Source organism: Ictalurus furcatus, chromosome 3 (assembly GCF_023375685.1).
Source record: "Ictalurus furcatus strain D&B chromosome 3, Billie_1.0, whole genome shotgun sequence".
In the NCBI taxonomy this organism is placed as follows: domain Eukaryota; kingdom Metazoa; phylum Chordata; class Actinopteri; order Siluriformes; family Ictaluridae; genus Ictalurus; species Ictalurus furcatus.
Window position 1 is genome coordinate 22,788,883 of NC_071257.1, and position 19,101 is coordinate 22,807,983.

A 19,101-nucleotide genomic window follows, 5' to 3' on the forward strand; every position below is an offset into this window, starting at 1 on the left:
TATATGCAAAAAGTATGTAATCTTATAGTAGCTGCAGTAATCCCCAATTTCAGTCCTGATCCTGATGTTAAATTATATCGTATTTAACTAGACTTTAATTACTGGGTTTAGCAGAGAAACCACTTAATTGATCTGCAATATGACCCTCCAGTACCATAGGTGGCAATTATTGAAATTCACTGGGGGTGTTCATAACAGACTACAAATTTGTAACTTCCTGCAATTATAATAAAGTATAGAAATGATATTACTAGAGGCATACACTTCTACTTTGTCACAGCAAATATGTTTCTCCTCACAGCAATTCTCACCATGTTTCAGATTAGTGCCAGTCTAGCGTGATATAACAAACTACATAGATAAAGTAGTTACAGTAGCAACTTATGGCAACCCTGCAAGTCCAGCACGGTCTAACCAGCTACCAGAGCTCATGATTGGTCTGCTGTTCAGAAGGTTGAGTTCAAATCTCAACACCACTAAGCTGCCACTGTTGGACCCTTAAGCAAGGCCCCTACTCTCTCAATCACTCAGTTGTATCCTGTCTCAATTGTAAGCGTCAACCAACTTATTATTTTATCTGAAATATTGGGGTGCTCGAGCTCCAGAGCATCCTCTGAGCTGGCGTCTGCGTCCACAACTGTAATTAGGGAACTGTGTGGTGCAGTTTAATGTGTAAAGGCCTGCTGAAATGGACACTGTTATTAGGTGCATCCCAGGCTGAAATGAATGCATTCAATGAAACAGTTCCATTTATGTGAAAAGCAGAAAAAAACACACTTGGAAAAAAATAACCTCCAGAGAACATAATCAGTAGTCTGAGTCTCCCAACTACACGCCCCTGAACACACCCAGAATGTAAGAGTTCAATTCAATTCAATTTTATTTGTATAGTGCTTTTAACAATGGACATTGTCTCAAAGCAGCTTTACAGAAATATATAAACACAGGATACAGATTTTAAATGTGTGAATTTATCCCTATTGAGCAAGCCGGTGGCGACGGTGGCAAGGGGAAAACTCCGTAAGATGATATGAGGAAGAAACCTGGAGAGGAACCAGACTCAGAAGGGAACCCATCCTCATCTGGGTAACAACAGATAGTGTAAAAGTAAAAGAAAGTTCATTATGATTTTTACAAGAAGTCTGTTTGTTGAACTAGTCCACTGTTTATTAAAGGAGTGCAAACTGCATGTGATAATTGCAGTCCCAAGGCCATAGTAGCATCCATAGTCCCAGCAACCACAGCGAGAATTGAGGTCCAAAACCATTTCATAGTACTTCAAGTGGTACCATCTTCAGCAATCTCCAGGCTGTAGCCTCCAGTTGATGAGAGAACTGGAGAGGACGTAGGCTATGTAAAGCACAGGATAAATAAAACAGAGGGTGAAGTATGGACGTCGTCACACGGTTTTACTGCTGGGTATCAATTACTTAGGCATACGTTTCAAGCAGCCACGGCTATAATTTAGTCATATGTGATGTATGGAATCCTCCCTGCGTAACTCCAGTCCGGCCCATGTTTGGGCAAAACACATATTACGTTGTTTGTGATGCACTGGCGCCCTTGGGAAGGTTGGGGGCGGGGTATACGGGTGCGTCAGCGCAGACCAATCAGAGCTACGCCCGGGAGCTGAAGCATTGGCTCTGATTGGTTGTGAAGTGCTGCTTCTTTCTGGTCGTGCGTTGGCTTGCACTCGGCGGGGGGGCCGGCCGCTTCAGAAGCCATCAGTGTGTGGAGGAGTGACCCGGGGATTTCATGATTACCGCATGACAGGGAAAAGCCTGGGGACTGCACGGGTCGGAGGGTTGTCCTTGAAGCAAACACCGGGTGGATTGTGAGACAGAGTCGTGCCCTGTTTTCGCCAGTTAGAGTGGAGAGTCTGTGCGATTCCACGATGCCGGTGTTTCACACGAAAACCATTGAGAGTATCCTGGAGCCGGTGGCTCAGCAGATATCTCACCTGGTCATCATGCATGAGGAGGGAGAAGTTGATGGCAAAGCGATTCCTGATCTCAGTGCGCCCGTGGCCGCTGTACAGGCAGCTGTCAGCAACCTTGTGCGGGTGAGACACAGGTTTCAGCACGATCACGATTATAAACAGCGCTGTAAATACTGGACTCGGCTTTATTGTTGATGTGGCATTCGTGCCAACGTTCGTAAACAATGTGCATGTCGTTCTCCGCGGTGAAACTTTTTCAGTGCATGTCAGTCAGTTTCTCCATCATCATCATCATCATCATCATCGCGCCCCAGTGCTGTACTGTTTAACAATATTCACATCAGATTATTTAGATATAAGAACAGACAGCATGGCTGAATCGGATATGCCTTTAAAACTTGGCAGTAGTGGAGATGTGTAGTTTGCACAGTGGTTTGCAGGGACATGTGGTGTCAGGGAGGGTGTAGGAGAGCCTAACTGGTAATCTAGTATTCAGATCAGACTGTTTAGAAGAATCCCAGGAAGGAAATTCTAACTAAACATATGATTAGATATGGCATTAAATCTTGACAGTGGGAAGATTGATAGTTTGCAGAAGCTTTATGGTGTGTGAGAATGAGAAATCGTGTTCTGTGTCAGTAGTGCATGCATACTCTGAGGTGGAGATGACAATGGCAGAGGGATTCCCTGCGCTGTTCACAGTGAAACCATGCCAGTTTCAAAATACCCACCTGGCAATTCTTCTATGGTCATCTGATGTTTATATCCTTGGTGGAATATCCTGAGTTTAGACTTTATAGCTGGACTGAAACACTCTTTGGCCTTTCAGCTTTCCTAAAACTTTATGCCGTCATCGTCGAAGTGTCCAAAGTGATTTGTGCCCTACAGTCTCAGGATGGTCTTAAGATAGATGCTGTAGCACTTTTGGGAAATCCAAGATAGACCAGTGAGATCATCTATTCACAGCACTGACACTTAGCTTCTCTTTCCCAGAAAACACAATCATTAATTCCCCAAACATGAAACCTGCTTTTTCTGTATTTGCCCATTATTGCCACAGCAACAAGATACGCTCCGGTTGGTATGCCCTCCTTTCCCTCTAAACAGACTTACTGTGCTTACTTGTACATGCAGGGAATTAAAACAGCACTCTTCTGTTAAAGTGATTAACCTTGCTTCACCTGGATTAAGCGCTGAATGTGTGAAACATTGTCTACTCAGATTAATGTCTTGGATATTAGGTCCATCTATCTGGTTGTTTGGCATTACAGTTACAATGGTTTTTATAAGGTATACTATACAACAGTTAGTTCCAGTCCACTAATATGATTGGATAAGAAGCATTCCAAGAGTGCTGAAATTCTGTACAACAGCACGGGTACATCTCTCTGTGTTCTAGCACTAGTTTGTTACACTGAAGCCATTACTACACTTACTACGGGCTATCAGTCAGTCTGTGCATTGCATTACAACACACAACACTTTATCCAGCTGTTTTTGTTGATGGTGCAAAAATAAACGAAATATTTGTCCATATTGTGCCTGAAATGTCAGTTTCTCAGTATTCATTTCTTGTTTTTTTTTTTATAGAACTGTTGTATAAAAGCAATATTGCACGAGCAAGACTGCTGTTGTATTGAATATCTGTGATTCGGTCGTAGGCACGAGGCCGCAGGTACTCTCGCATGAACGCTGACCTTGTGCACGTACTGTTCTTCAAAGGCTGAAAGGAAATTGAAAAGTGAAAGAAAATTCTGCGCCTGTTGAACACTTTATACCACAGTATTGTTGAATTTTCAAATCTGATTGGTCACAAGGTCTTGATTCATTTTCTGAAACAGCATGGCTTTGACAGTAGTTCCAGCTGTAATTCGCATAATTGGTTTATATTAATGCTAATACGTTTTAATAAGGGATAGCACAATACCTTGTGTAACCTTGACTATTAGCCAATACTGATACCCTGCCAAAATTGTTTTCTTCACAGTTAAACTATTTCACGCAAAAATTATGTACAATAGAAGAACCAGTCAAGTCTTTAGCTGCCTTAAGTATTACGGATGCCCACATAAGCTAAGTCTAGGAATGAATGGATAAAACCATGTTTTTATTTAACAGAGAAATACCTGTACTCATCCATATGGTGATGTTGTTTGCTAGGAGACATGCATTTATCTTTTACAGAAGACGTTTCCGGGTGTCAGCACTTTGTAACAGTCAGAAAGTTGTGTTTTTTGTTTTTGCTGTAACATTTCAATACCATATGTTTGTCAAGCTCGAAGCGTATGTTAGTGGCTCATGTGCGATTTAAAAAAATAAATAAATAAAATAAGGTAAAGCCATGTTCGATGTTATAGTTGTAATTGTACTGTGGATCAGTTGAAACAGTGTGACGATTCTAACTGTAGCCTTCTTCTGCCAGTCTGGCTAGACATTAAACTTAACATCATCTGTGTGTCATGAGCATATATGTGATATATATATTTATATATGTATGTATATAAAACATATCTAGGTAATGTTTTAAATTGTGTTTAATTGTAAGTGTGTACACATTAAAATAAGTTTAATCATAATGCCTTCTGGATTGCTATCTGACAGTCAAATTTGATTAGTTATGATGATTACATGTTACAGCTAACCCACATGAGAGTTAGACAACTTTCTTTAACATATTAAAAGCTTTGGTCTTCAGCAACTGGCAGAAAACCGTACTTGACTTAACACTAATATCAACATTTGATTGAATTCAGCTTGTGCTAACTGCTGTTTGTGGTATCCAAAAGAAAGCAACCATGTACAGTAGAGTTTTCACAAGAAGGCGAAGCATTGCAGGTTTCCTCTGTCCAATACAGCTAACTCACACACCAGCTGGTCTGGAACTCCAGCAGTGAATGGTTTTTCTTGGAGTATATGGAGATGTAGGCAGATGTTCAAAAAGATGCAATGGCATGCTTTATGTACATCAAAGAATACAGATACAAGCTATTTCTTCGCTATTTAGTAGTGTTTTCCAAATTAGGAATCAGATAGAAGTAATAAAATAGGAATAAATAAACAACAAAAAATAACTGTACCATAAGCATAACGATTGTAATAAGTAATGCCGACGACTGACAGGGTTCCTTTAATTGAAGGAATAAAGTTTGGATGTGTAGGGTGTGGTGTTAAGATGGAAATAAGATGGAAGCACAGTGGAATACATACACACAGTCCTTACTGCTGTTTCTAAAGCAGCTTTTTACAAACACATGGCTAGATTGTGCACTCTTTCACTCCTACGCCTGTTTGCTCTTTCAGAAAGACTTCCATGTCTTTTTTTCCCCTGTGTTTTTATATTCAGACTGCAAATGGTGTGGTTATATAATACTACCCTGATGAAAATGTAAGCTTGTTTGTGTAACGAAATATAACATAACAATTCTCCCTGTTGAATATTTATTGATCGGTAATACACTTGGGTTAGTGAATAAACTAGTTTGGGTTCATTTGTGTAGGTTTATTTTAGTGCAAGCCATGTGGATACAAAAGTCCATGTGTGGAACTTAAAATAAGGTCAAGATATCAGATGCACATCTCTACAATCCTCAAACTGCTGCAGCTGCCAAGGCCATCACAATCTGTCACACTGCACATTAACTGATGATTAACACAAAAACTCATCATGAAAAAGCAGGAATGTGATTTTTGGACTGAGTCGTTTTGCTTTCTTTACTGTTTAACCCACGAGTGTAAATAGTCTACAGTGTTCTTAAGCAAGTAAGATTCTACAACAGCATAATGAGCTCTTCCAGTAATAGATTAATGAGGAGAAAATTGCCTAATTTATGTGCCGACGTCACTAATAGGCAGCGTGCCGAGTACTGTCTGCGACATCTGGGAATTTTAAAGTGGGAGGATGATTGGGAAGTAACACAGTCTCACAGTGGCAGCTATGCAGGGAAAGTGACTCCTTTCCTGGAAGTGAAAGACTCCGATGTCAGCGTCTTCTTTGGATACACACTCCAGAATGCCTCCTTCCCCCATCCTCCCAGGGCACCTGTTCTGGCTCAAACACAGCTGAGTAGTGCTTTTTATTCACTCCTGTGGTGTATCTCAGGTACATTTTTTGTTTTCTTTGACCAATCTCCATTTAAGCCTCAGTAGACAGTTACGTGTAGCACAAAAGAAAATAATAATAATTCATTAGATTTATATAGCGCTTTTCTCGGCACTCAAAGCGCTTTACATTGTATGGGGGGAAATCTCCTTAACCACCACGAGCGTGTAGCATCCACTTGGATGATGCGATGGCAGCCATAGTGTGCCAGACGCCCACGACACACCAGCTATTGGTGGAGAGGAGAGGAGAGTAATGCAGCCAATTGAGGGATGGAGATTATTAGCTGGCCATGATAGATAACCCCAGACACTGGGGTTATACCCCTATTCTTTATGAGAAGCGTCCTGGGATTTTTAATGACCACAGAGAGTCAGGACCTCTGTTTAACGTCCTATCTGAATGATGTTGTGTATAAAAATTGCATGAAATAAACACGAGGGAGACCAAGTATGATTAACATGTAAGTTTATTGAGGTTCACAGACTAAGTATGAACAGCATGTAATTTTATTGAGAATTCACAGGACTGGTGGGAGTGTAATCCTGAGGGGAGCGGTAGGGAGAAAACGGGTGATAAAATGGGGTGCGTCCTGGGGACGTGGGATAGCCAGCCGAGGTGTACTGAGGAGAGTACTTGGGACTGGGAGGCGAGAAAAGGGGAGAATGGTCAGAGCCCAGATCAGAGAAGGTGACATCATCAGCTGGAGGGAGGGTCAGGCAGAGGGTCTGTCTGTGTAGAGCGGGGCGGATTCTGTATCTGAGAGTTGGGGGGAACCCCGCATTTCCAGAGGGGGTGCGAAGAACGTCAAGTAGCATAGTGATGTCAGCAGTGAGATGCGCGAGCTGATAGCGAGTGTTCAGATCCAAATCCAGCCCCTCCAGTTAAGGAGAGAAGGAAAAGTGACGGGCACCTAGACACACAGAAGCGAATAAATGGTATTAGGTGGATATTGATGAATTGGATTCACACTTTAAGATTAACACTATGATTTATTATTTACAGAGAAATATAAGAACTGAGGAGTGCAGGCTGAGAAACACACACACACAGAGGCACACACTCTCACACAGTCAAGGTCAGGCATGCAGACATAACACACACACACACACACAGAGGCCTATACCGCCACGCACACACATACAGAAGGAAAGCAGAACATTATAACTTTATAAGAATAATAAAAGGAGTATTAAGATATTATAAGGATAATATAAGGAGTAGTAGGATATGTAGGATATTATAAGGATAATATAATAATATTATGAAGTATGGAGTAGAGTAAAACACTTGCAAGCAGTATAACCATATATGAAACAGAAATATAGAGCAAATATGAAAGGAAAAAGCATTACAAACCAGAAATACAGAAAAATGTGAAAGAAACTTACTCATAATGCACTTGAAGGTGGGGAGGATTCTTGTCTCACGAGAAAAAGTCAGGAGTAACACAGACAAAGGCCTTAATTTTTAAGAGAGAACCAAGATGGGCCGTTTATAAGGGTAGTTGAGTCAAGGTGCACCTGCGAGATAACCGTCGATGGGAACGGCTAGGGCCGCGGGATAACCGTCGATGGGAACAGCGGACCCCGTGAGACCAAGGTCTCTCAGAAATGTTGAGTCTTGTACCTATTGGTATTATGGGAAAGCTCTTTCGAAAACCTAATGGTGTTCGGGGAAGGCTCTTTCTAAAACATAATGGTATTGTGGGAAAGCTCTTTCTAAAACATAATGGTATTGTGGGAAAGCTCTTTCTAAAATGTATTGGTATCATGGGAAGGTTATTTGCTTCTATGTGGAATTTTTAAGTGTCTTCAGGTAATAGGCTCAATTTGAGCCAGCAATGACAGTGCTGTAATCACACGCCCAAACCTCTATGTATAAGTCTATGGTTTTTGGTTTCAGTGTAGGTACTTTGAACTTATTAGCTTGGGATATCAGGTGGTGCCAAAGGATCCAGACCCTTGGATTTACAAGAATTTTTTTAGAGCAACTCTGTCTTCCATCCACTCTCTCTTCACGAAGTGAGCATTTTATGGCTTAAGATGAAGAGAGCCCTCTTGGCCAAGCAGGGGTCTGGCAGAGAAGACGGTCCGCATTCGGACTGCTTCCGCTGCCAAGTCTGTCAAAAAGTACCGAGATGCAAATCGTAACAGCCGGGTGTAAAGGGGGGTGAAGATCCACTCCCACCCCTCTTTCTATCCCAAAGTGGTGCACGCATCATCTGTAGCTCAAGTTGCCTAATTCACTTGGAGCCAGGCCAGTCGTGCAACACTATATGTGAACAGTTGCTGGTTTGTTTTTAACTTCTACTGTTTGATTATTACTTTATACATGGTCTCCGGTGTTTAAACACCTTCAGTGCACTTTGAGTTACTAAATAGGGAACAGAACAGAGTTACTAAGTGAGACATAAGGTCCTAGAGGACCCTGGTCCATTTTTATTTTCAAAGGTAGTAAATATTTATCTGTTAAGCAGTACTATGCAAAGGTAAAATAACTCAATATCTGCCTGAAGTTTTTATGAGACATACTGTCATGTAGTTTAATAAATAGATTGACTAGGTCTTGAACTTGCCACAGTTCTTCTGCTGACTCGCTTGTTATCTTTGTTTGATCACGCGCTCGAATATAGACCTACAAAATAATCAAGTTTGTCTGAATGTGGTCTAGTTGCAAATATATTACTTGCTTTAATGACAGAAAAAACAATATCTGTTACATTTAACAATAAAACATGATTTTTTTTTTCTGAACTAAAACACCAATGCAGAAAACAGACTGTATGTATAATCAGCATTTTTGTAGTTTATTCATAACTTCACTTTAAGTACAGCTCAAAAGAGATGAAGTTGAACAAAATACATTTTTTTCCAAAAAAATTCTAAATGATAAGTTAGTTTAAAGTGACAAACTCACAGTTATTAAGTTTTCATTTAATTGCTGAATTGAAAATCTGCTCCAAATTGGAAATAAATCATCATACTTTCTTCAGACTGATAACAATGATCTTGTTTGGTTCATGATAGCAGGATGCATCTGGAATTTGTAACCTTATATCCGTGTAACTGGATTTCATGTAGACTGACATGTCCTCTTGCTTATCGTGGCTCTGCTCTAGCTGAAGTCTAATCTTAAACTCCTGTGCTTCTGGCTTGTTAAGCTCATTTACTTTCATATTCACACATTCTTGATTGGTTATGTTGTATAACATAATTATTTGACATAATATATCTTATAAAAGCCTTGGCATTAGTATTATTTGTAGTTAATGGAGCTACTAATGGATACCACTGGTTATACATTTGAAAAAGGTTCTAACAATTATTTGAAGCTAATATTCGAATGAGATTGTATAGAACTTTGTATATGTTGAGCTGGAAATTTTAGGGTACATTCGATGCTAAATGTATTAATATAGTAATAATAATTGCAGTGGTTCTTAAACTTTTTTGGCTACAGTACCATATTTGAATGAACTTTTAAATCAGGTTCTATTAACCAGACTAGAATTTAGAAACTTTTAAGACGAAGAATATAAAGCTTATGATTTGATCATATAAAAAGAATATTAAGTACAACGATTACACTTATATTGCAGAATATATCACCTAGAAATGGGTGGTTTATTTCACAATAAAAACCAGACAAACCAGAAGGGCAAAACTCTACTCAGAAATGTCAAGCAGGCACAAGGTCAGGTGATCTACAAACACATTAGACAATGCAGAGGCAAACTCAACAACAGAGCAAAACAAAGTCAGAACTGGAATAACTATATATGTGTAACATAAAAAAAAGCTGAAATCTCTGGACTTATATCTAGGGAGAGTGAAATGACCAGGTTACTTCTCATTAGGATCAGGTGTATTCAGAAGTTTCAAGGTGTATTCAGAGATTGTGAATGGGTATTAGGGTCATGTGAATGGCCATGTGATGTAGTTTGAGATTGTTGGCTATCTGAGGATACTGTGAAATGTAGTTGGACATTGAAGCAGTGATGTGCTGACAGAGATGTGACTTAGGGGTATGAGTATGCCTATTTGAGAAACATTGTTCTATGGTACATTAATAAAAAACAGCTTCTGAACTTTCTAACTGTATGACTGTTCAGTTTTCTTTTCCACTGAGTTTTATTAACCACTGTTTGCCTTGTAGGAAGCATCTTTCCTGTAAGAAACCAGTTTTATGAAAATGTTCCTTTTTACATCATCGATGCTTCCCTCCCCCACCCCCCCACCCCCCTCTCTCTCTCTCTCTCTCTGTTTCTCTCTCTCTCTCTCTCTCTCTCTCTCTCTCTTTCTCTCTCTCTGTACTTTTTGGTGTTAATTCATTTTCCTCTGATAACTGTAAATCCAGAGTTAAGAAGCCTAAGACCTGGTTAAAAGTGTTTGCCTATGTTACGTGTGTAATACATGGAAATGAGAGGCAGGATGCAAGTGTGTAAAGTCATTGTGTGTTTTATTGTGAGCAATCCAGAAATTGTAGTCAGTGTTAGTAGCATTGGTCAAAACACAGACAGGCAGGCTTAACCAGAGTAATCCTTAATCAACACGCGAACAACAGCCGAGGGTCAGAACCAAAAGACACGGAACTTGAAAAACAAGGCATGCTCTTAACGGGACAGAACACATAATAAGACTGAACAATGTTGAACAGAAACAGCAGAGCAGAAATAACCAAACTAGTCATGATAAGACAGAACAGATGAACAGATTAGGGTAACCAACCAATGTAAGTACGGGGCACAGACAGGACCAAAACCAAAACGAACGCACATTTCATAAATTAAATAAATAAAACTCCACTAGAACAGTGCACTGTATTAATCGTCTATGTGTAAAGTCTACTGCCTGTAGAATTTTATTTGAGTAGAGTTTATCATAGGGCAGAGACAAAGAGAGCTGGATTCTGCCAGATTCAGAGCTGAATGCTCAGATGTACAGTGCATCCGGAAAGTATTCACAGTGCTTCACTTTTTCCACATTTTGTTATGTTACAGCCTTATTCCAAAATGGATTAAATTCATTATTTTCCTCAAAATTCTACAAACAATACCCCATAATGACAACGTGAAAGAAGTTTGTTTGAAATCTTTGCAAATTTATTAAAAATTAAAAACAAAAATGCACATGTACTTAAGTATTCACAGCCTTTGCTCAATACTTTCTTGAAGCACCTTTGGCGCCAATTACAGCCTCAAGTTTTTTTGAGAATGATGCTACAAGCTCGGCACACCTATTTTTGGGCAGTTTTTCCCATTCTTCTTTGCAGGACCTCTCAAGCTCCATCAGATTAATGAATTTAATCCATTTTGGAATAAGGCTGTAACATAACAAAATGTGGGAAAAGTGAAGTGCTGTGAATATTTCCCAGTTGCACCGTATGTAGTACAATATATAATAATGCTTATAGTCAGGTCAAGCACATTTAAATAAATTCAAATTAAGGATTTTATTGGGATTATATAAATGCCACCACACCCTTCCTCAGAAAACAATGCTCAGACTCAGATCAGATATTACTGGAAGCACAGCATGCATGGAAGCTGCTGTTGGACCTGATGATGAGTTCGGTCAGTCCCTATATTTCCAGCACTGACAGGAAACCCCTGTGGTCTGCTTTTGAGATGATGCTGTTTGTGGGTGAACATATGCACTGTATGTAGACTAATTTCAACTACAAAGGCACGTATATGGGGGAAATACGTACTGTGCTGTGAAAAACTATTTGTCCACATCTTGAATTCTTCTGTTTTTGTGTATGTCTCATACTAAATTATTTTCGATCTTCAAACGAAATACAACATAAAACAAAGGCAACCTAAGTAAACATTATTGAAGCAAAAAAATGTATCCAACACCTTTCACCCATGTGAAAGTTAAACTTAAAATCTGGTTGTGCCACCTTTAGCAGCAATAACTATAACCAAACATTTCTGATAACTGGATCATTTGTCTTGCTGCATAATCCAGTTGGCCTTCAGTTTCAATTTACTGGCTGAAGACCGGACATTCTTCTTTAGGAATTTCAGGAATTCATGTTTCCCTCAAGTATTACCTAAGTTGCCCACGCCCTGAAGTAGCAAAGCATCCCCACACCATCTCACTTCCACCACCATGTTTGACTGTAGGTATGATGTTCTTTTTGTGGAATTCTGAGTTTGTTTTTTTGCCAGATGTAATGGGACCCCTGTCTTCCAAACAGTTCCACTTTCAACTCATCAGTCAACAGAACATTCTCCCAAAAGGTTTGAGGATCATCAAGGTGTCTTTTGGCAAAATTCAGACTGGCCTTAGTTCTTCTGGGTTAGCACTGGTTTTCACCTCGCCACACTTCCATGGATGCCATTTTTGCCCAGTGTCTTTATGATAGTAGAGTCATGAACAGTGACCTTTATTGATGCAAGAGAGGCCTGTAGGTCCTTTTGATGTTGTCCTTGGCTCTTTTCTTACTTCCTGGATGAGTAGTTGCTGTGCTCTTGGAGGAATTTTGGAAGGTTGGCCACTTCTGGGAAGGTTGATAACTGTGCCGAGTTTTTCCATTTGGAGATAATGGCTCTCATTATGGTTGTTTGGAGTCCCAGAGCCTTTCAAATAGCTATGTAACCCTTCCCAGACTGATGTAATTTCAATCACCTTCTTTTGGAATTTCTTTTTAGTTCTGGAATTTCTTTCAATTTTGGCGTAGTGTGTAAGGTGGGTAAGACCTTTTAACCAACTTCATGCTGTTGAAAAAGTTCTATTTAAGTGTTGATTTGATTGAACAGGGTTTGCAGTAATCCGGTCTGGTTGTGTCTAGTCCAGCTGAACCCCATTATGAATGCAGTGTCATAGATTTTGGGAATTATTAACTACGGGGGCAAATACATTTTCACACAGGCCCAGTTGGTATTGGATAACGTTTTTGCTTTAATAAATAACATTATCGTGTAAAAACTGTATTTTGTGTTTACTCAGGTTGCCTTTGTTTTAATTTCTGAAACAATTTAGTGTGAGAGATACACAAAAATAGAAGAAATCAGGATGCGGTAAATATCTTTTCACAGCACTGTATATATATTTTTTAACAATTATGGAAGGTGTGGACATTGCTCTTAAGCTTTGTTTGCTGATACTGGTTGAATGGCACGTAATGATATCTGACAGCAGTGAGACTGACTGGGGAAGGAGCAGCCGGTGACCTCGATTGCCTCTGTCTCTGAATCCATTATCACAGCACTGAAGTACACACATCAAACAGCCTTTTTATTGATTCTGCACCTCACTCACTACACCATGTGCATTTACATCAATTATGCATTAAAACGATCCATTATAGCCATTTGTGTCACTCTTCTAGCAGCCTGTTCTTTCTTTCTTTCTTTTTTTCAAATATATTTATTGAACATTTTCCAACTTTAGCAGAAAACACAACAAAAATTTCAACCACAATTAAGAAAAAAAATAAAATAATAATAATTTTTTTTTGTTTGTTTTTAAACCCCGGCAGAAGTAATAATGAGCCCATTTAACCTAGCCCACTTAAAAGGTAAAAATAAAAAATTAAAAAAGAAATAAATAATTTTTAAAAAAAGGTATGTTACAATTTCAGAACCATTATGTACTCTCTTAAGGCAGATGAATGGGAAAACTCGTCCACAGAATAGTTGACAATTCAGTCCCTAGATTATTGATATAGGGCTTCCAGACACTATAAAACTGGCCTTGCTGAAAAGTAACTAGACAAGTTAAATATTCCAGTGGAATTAGTTCCATCAAAATCTTCTGCCAACCCAATATAATCTGAGACTCGTCACTTATCCACCTCAGTAATATCTTTTTCCTAGCTGCAAAATTAAGAAGATTATATAGTCTTTTTTCTTTTGATAAAATAAAAGCTTTATCAGGGAGCCCAAGGATCAAAAATAAAGGATCTAATATCAACTCCTTATTAATGATATTACTCATTTCAGAAACTATCTTGGCCCAGTATATTTGTAACTGATTACATGACTAAAGACAGTGAGTGAGTGTATCAATTTGTGTTTTGCACTTAAGACATAGAGGTGAGAGGACATTGTTGAATGCATGTCTACGGTTTGGTGAAATATACATCCTACATACAATTTTGAACTGTATAACCTTGGCACGATTACATACCGAAATAGATTTGTAGTAGTTTTTCTCCAGGAGACAGACTAGCCTATTCTTTATTGCCTAAAATGTGACACAAGGGTGTTTGCCTCTGTCTTGCATACAGGTTTATGGAGAGCCTTTTATGGACCTCTGTAAAGTTCCTTTAAAGGAAATGCGTTTCTTCAAGTCAGAGTAATCACTGAGAAATGCTTTTGCAGCTCAAGAGTAAACAGCCAAGTCAATTCGAGAAGAACTTGTTATGGAAACCATCATTTGAAAGAGAGCCCCTGCTTACATGCCTTACCGCATACACACAAAAAGCACAGATACTCCTGTGGTTGTACATGTAGGCAGACGTGTATAATAAAATAATACAAGTATGTTACGTATAATACTAAAATACAAGAAGGGAGGTGTTCATGTTGCATGCACACCCTCACAGACCCTGAATAGACATGCACTGCACACACAAATGATAGTAAGGCAGTCATGCCAGAGTTTAAAACCGTCTCACTTTAAAGTCATAAATAAGCTGGAGGTGACCGTAGGCATTCGAGTCAACAGGTGTTTTCTAAGCAATCATACTGAAGAGATCATGTACTACTTGATAATATTTTTTAGGCTTTATAGAGAATTATGATATAGAAGAATCAGGTTTTTTTCCCCAGGTGCTCTTTTTGAGCAAATAATCTTCCTGCAGTCACAGTTTAGTCACAGTCATTCCCCATAGTAAAAGGTCCTTCACACAAGGCAGCTGCAAAATAGTTACAGCAGAAATCATTTCTGCAGCACTTATAAAGCATGCATTCTTAATCAAAGGTCAGAGAACATTCCTCAAAGAACAGTATGCAGCAATGGAAAGCTGGGACTCAATTGATGAATTGATGCAGCATCTAACTTGTGCTGTGTTCGCTGAAGTACTTTTAAGTGCACTTGAAAGTGTGTTCATTTAGTGTAAGTCGCTTTGGGTAAAAGCATCTGCTGAAAGCATCTCCACTTTGTCCTTAATTGCAATCACTGTATACCAATGTCCCAATCTTATTTTTCTACTTTTTCATATGACACTGATATCAGTTCTGAGTACCGGCTATGCTCACAGTACCCAAGACATCTGCCAGCAAGGTTTTTGAAGCCAAATTATGCAAACGTTTACATGAGTGATCGTTGTTGCTCTGTCATTAGTGCCAGAAGTGGCACTGTGTCTAACTGTAAATGCGTTACACACACAACTGACCTGCCAGATTGCACACATGGGTGCAGCATGTGTAAAACATGGCCTGATCCTGTCAAGGTGCCAGTCCTGGTCTTGAACATGAGACCTCAGGGAGCACATCTGTTCCTCTCATTACCAGTGCCTTGTAGAGAACACTCGCTCACAAGACATGTTTACTGATAGGAAATCAATCTCTTTTCAGGAAGAGAGGGAGAGCTGTCACCTGTCTGAATATTGTGTTGCCACTTGTTTTGTTTGTGTTTGTGTAGTCTCTGGAAATATATATTATACCAAGGCTGCATAGTGTCTGATGATTATTGCAGTTCCTTCACTCATTTTTGGAATAAGCTCAAATACGATGACAGAGCTTCCTAGTTGTCTCTAAACTAACAGTCCCATAAGCAATCTCCACACACCCAGGCCCCTGTGGGCTAAGAATATCTGCTTGGAATGTGGTCTTTGGGTCCAGCGTCCGTGGGGATGGGTGAGGTGGAGGCCCCCTGTGGAGGATGATCTTGGGTCCCACTGGATTAAGATACACAAATTCAAATGAGGGAAATATATCATACGTCCGTAAACACATTCTTTTCTCTTTTTTTTTTAGATCGTACACTTTTTTAGCTGGTATTGTTTTATATGTATCTGTATTGAGCCTATTGCCACCTGAGCTGAGTGATCTTATCAGGACTTTGCTGACACTGTAGTCTCTGAACCAAGCAGGTTGAGCAGCATTCTGTCTGTGTTTGGCCTCTGTAGCTGTTTGGCTTGGCCTTTGTCCATTTAGTTCTAGCACTGGATGTGTGACATAACTAATGGATGTGTATGCATGTGTTTAGCTCTTTGTGAGGACAGAAAGGACCAACTGTCATCACAATCACTCGCAAAACAATTCACACATTCAAAAATTGAGTGTTTACAGCTTTTATTTGAAAAGAGACAGACAGACAGACAGAGAGAAAGAGAGAGAGAGAGAGAGAGAGATAGAAAGTGTGTGTGTGTGTGTGTGTCTTTGCATTTCTGACTATGGCATTTCTCCTCGGATAGGACCCTTCCTGTTACCTCTTCGTCCAAAATGGACATATATGCTTATTTATAATCAGCTGTGGCCTTTGAGGAACTAAATCTCTCAAGAACAGAGGCGCCACATGTAAACACAATCAATATCCCTTTTTAGATCATCAGCTAGTGTTCACATACTGCTGTGGGTACTGTGTGTTCTCTTTCCGCTAGCACTCTGTGATATGCTGAGGTTAAATGGTGATGTCTTGCTTGATCTGGAATTTGTAAAGCAGTTAAATGTTCAATGTAATTTGGCATGTGGAAAAAGAGTAGATGGGTGGAAGGCCATATGCCCTTAAGGTAAAAAAAAAAAAAAATCACTCTCTTGCAGTGTTGTTTCTGGACTTCAATCTGGAATCAATCCTTATAGCATATTATAACAGAACAGATGATTTCGTGTGTGTGTGTATGTGTGTGGGTGTGCATGCTTTGATGAATAGGTGTGGTAGCTGCAGATGAGGCTGTGTGTAGGTTTTGTTGATCAGCTCATGGCTCGTGGCTCTTGGCAGCCTCCCAGACTGCTGCAGTGGCACTGCTTTCAGGCCATCCTGCACATACAGGGCCTTATTATTCGCAGCCACTCCAAACAACTCTGTTAACAAGTGGTGACAGTGCTACATGAGAGTGTTTAACCTAACAGGATGGGAGAACCCCGGATTGCAGGGATAAAACAGAATTGTGCTGTTCATAATATTTCCATTGTCAGTATCAGGGAGTATCAGATCCTGGCATGAACTGTATTTAGTGACACAAAATACCTGAACTGTTTAACTCCTTAATCTCTCATTGTAGTAATTAGTCAAACTATAGGAAGGGTACGTATGTAGTTGAATGAGGAATGTAAGTCATCAAAAGAGGTTAAATCCACTTCAGACGTAGGCTATTGATGCATAGAAAACAAAGCATCTTTTGGAAGTCTGTTTAGTTGTGGTACTTTTCTTACTTGGTTTTTCACATTGTTTCCCTTGTGTGTTCAGGTGGGGAAGGAAACTGTTCAGACCACAGAAGACCAGATTATGAAGAGAGACATGCCTCCAGCCTTTATTAAGTAAGCACTGTACTTTCCTCCTCCCTCCAGGAGAATGTACACTAGACATAATCACATTCCCTTCACACACACACACACACACATATTTATTCTGCACAGCAGTTTTATAAGGGATATCTGCTAATGAACATGACATTGCACTACAAGAGTATAAAATAGGAGTTAGAAAACAGCTGAAAAGAGTGTGGTCTTGCTTCTGGGTTAAATATATTATATTATATATTTATATTATATTTATGGCATTTGGCAGACACGCTTATCCAGAGCGACTTACATATATCTCATTTATACAAATGAGCAGTTGATGGTTAAGGGCCTTGCTCAAGTGCCCCACAGTGGCAGCTTGGTCGTGCTGGGATTTGAACTCACAACCTTCTGATAAAATGATCATGATTAGTGATTTTCCAACACCAAGGTTTATAGTTTGCTTTACTCGAGCTATGTGCTTTTGCAAAGAATTAGTTTTGTCTATGAATTCTTTAAATCAAGGTGCCTTGCCGACATTTAATCGAATCCCTTTTTTCTTTTGAAGAAAGCAAGCGATAAATCTCACTAAATATAAAGTAACATTCCTCACTTGTCACACTGTTCATCCTGGAGGTATTAAAAACAGTGTGAACTAAGTGTTTGTGTATTTTTTAACATGCACACCATTCCTCTTCAGCCAACTCTCTACAGAGATTAAAGTGATGTAGTAAAAAAAAATTGAGGAAACTGATTATCTCAAAATTTTAAAGTTGATAATTCAATTTCTTTAATCCAAATACACTTAAATAGAGTTAATTGAGTTTTAAAAAATTATATTTAAGTGTATTTGGCTCAAAGAAATTGATTTATCAACTTAAAAATTTTGAGGTAATTAGTTTCCTCACATTTTACGAGTTAAATGAATTCATCAGGTTTTACAGTGTGGCTGTCATGGCTAACTCACACCTTCTGTCAATTCTACAGTGCTGCTGCATTCAGTATTAAGATGTTTAGGATGCATTATTGATAACCGATAAGTCATTATTGAAATTTGTTTTTTTGTTTTGTTTTTTTTTTAAGATAAAAAGGAAAACTCTGCTCATGTTTGTCTCACTGTGAGAAAAGAGTTTTAAGCAGCTAATGTAGCTCACTTAGCTATCGTAAAGGCCCAGATTGCTATTCACTTATTCATCTTAAAGCATGCTATAGTATTTGTTACAAGTAATAGTAAAAATATGCAGTTACAGTAGTGGGGAATGTAACATGTAATATCATTATTAAACAGCTGCTCTTGAACACATGATTCATTCTCTGAACTCAAAGTGATGCATCTCTTTGTTTCATGTGTGGACCAACTGGATAGGAAATGTGACTGAATAGGAAATACCAACGGAAAAGTCTTTGATAGAGCTTCCCAAAATGCATGCGCTAGTGGTACAGATATCAAAGAAACTTTCCAGCATTGTTTTATCACATTATGAATACATGTCCCCAATATACGTAGTAATGTTTATTAGGTGTATTAAAATACAGCCATGGTTTAAATGGATATTGTGGCTGACTATATTTCCCTTACTATTTTTGCCCTAAAACAAACAACATGGATAAAAGTTCTTTTTGCAGCCAGAATGTGTATTCACTAGAAGTAGTGTGGCAGTT

The 19,101-nt window shown here is 39.1% G+C and overlaps 1 protein-coding gene across 2 annotated transcripts in view; it reads left to right on the plus strand.

Annotated features, from left to right (window-relative positions):
* Positions 1–1,693: 1,693 nt before the first annotated feature.
* Positions 1,694–19,101, plus strand: part of vcla (vinculin a) — a 49,339-nt gene continuing 31,931 nt past the window's right edge. For both annotated transcript variants that reach the window (XM_053621552.1, XM_053621553.1), the window contains exons 1-2: positions 1,694–2,062; positions 17,405–17,475. In XM_053621552.1, the coding sequence (XP_053477527.1) occupies positions 1,895–2,062; positions 17,405–17,475 (239 nt within the window). In that variant the 5' untranslated portion in view covers positions 1,694–1,894. The remainder of the gene's footprint in view (positions 2,063–17,404; positions 17,476–19,101) is intronic.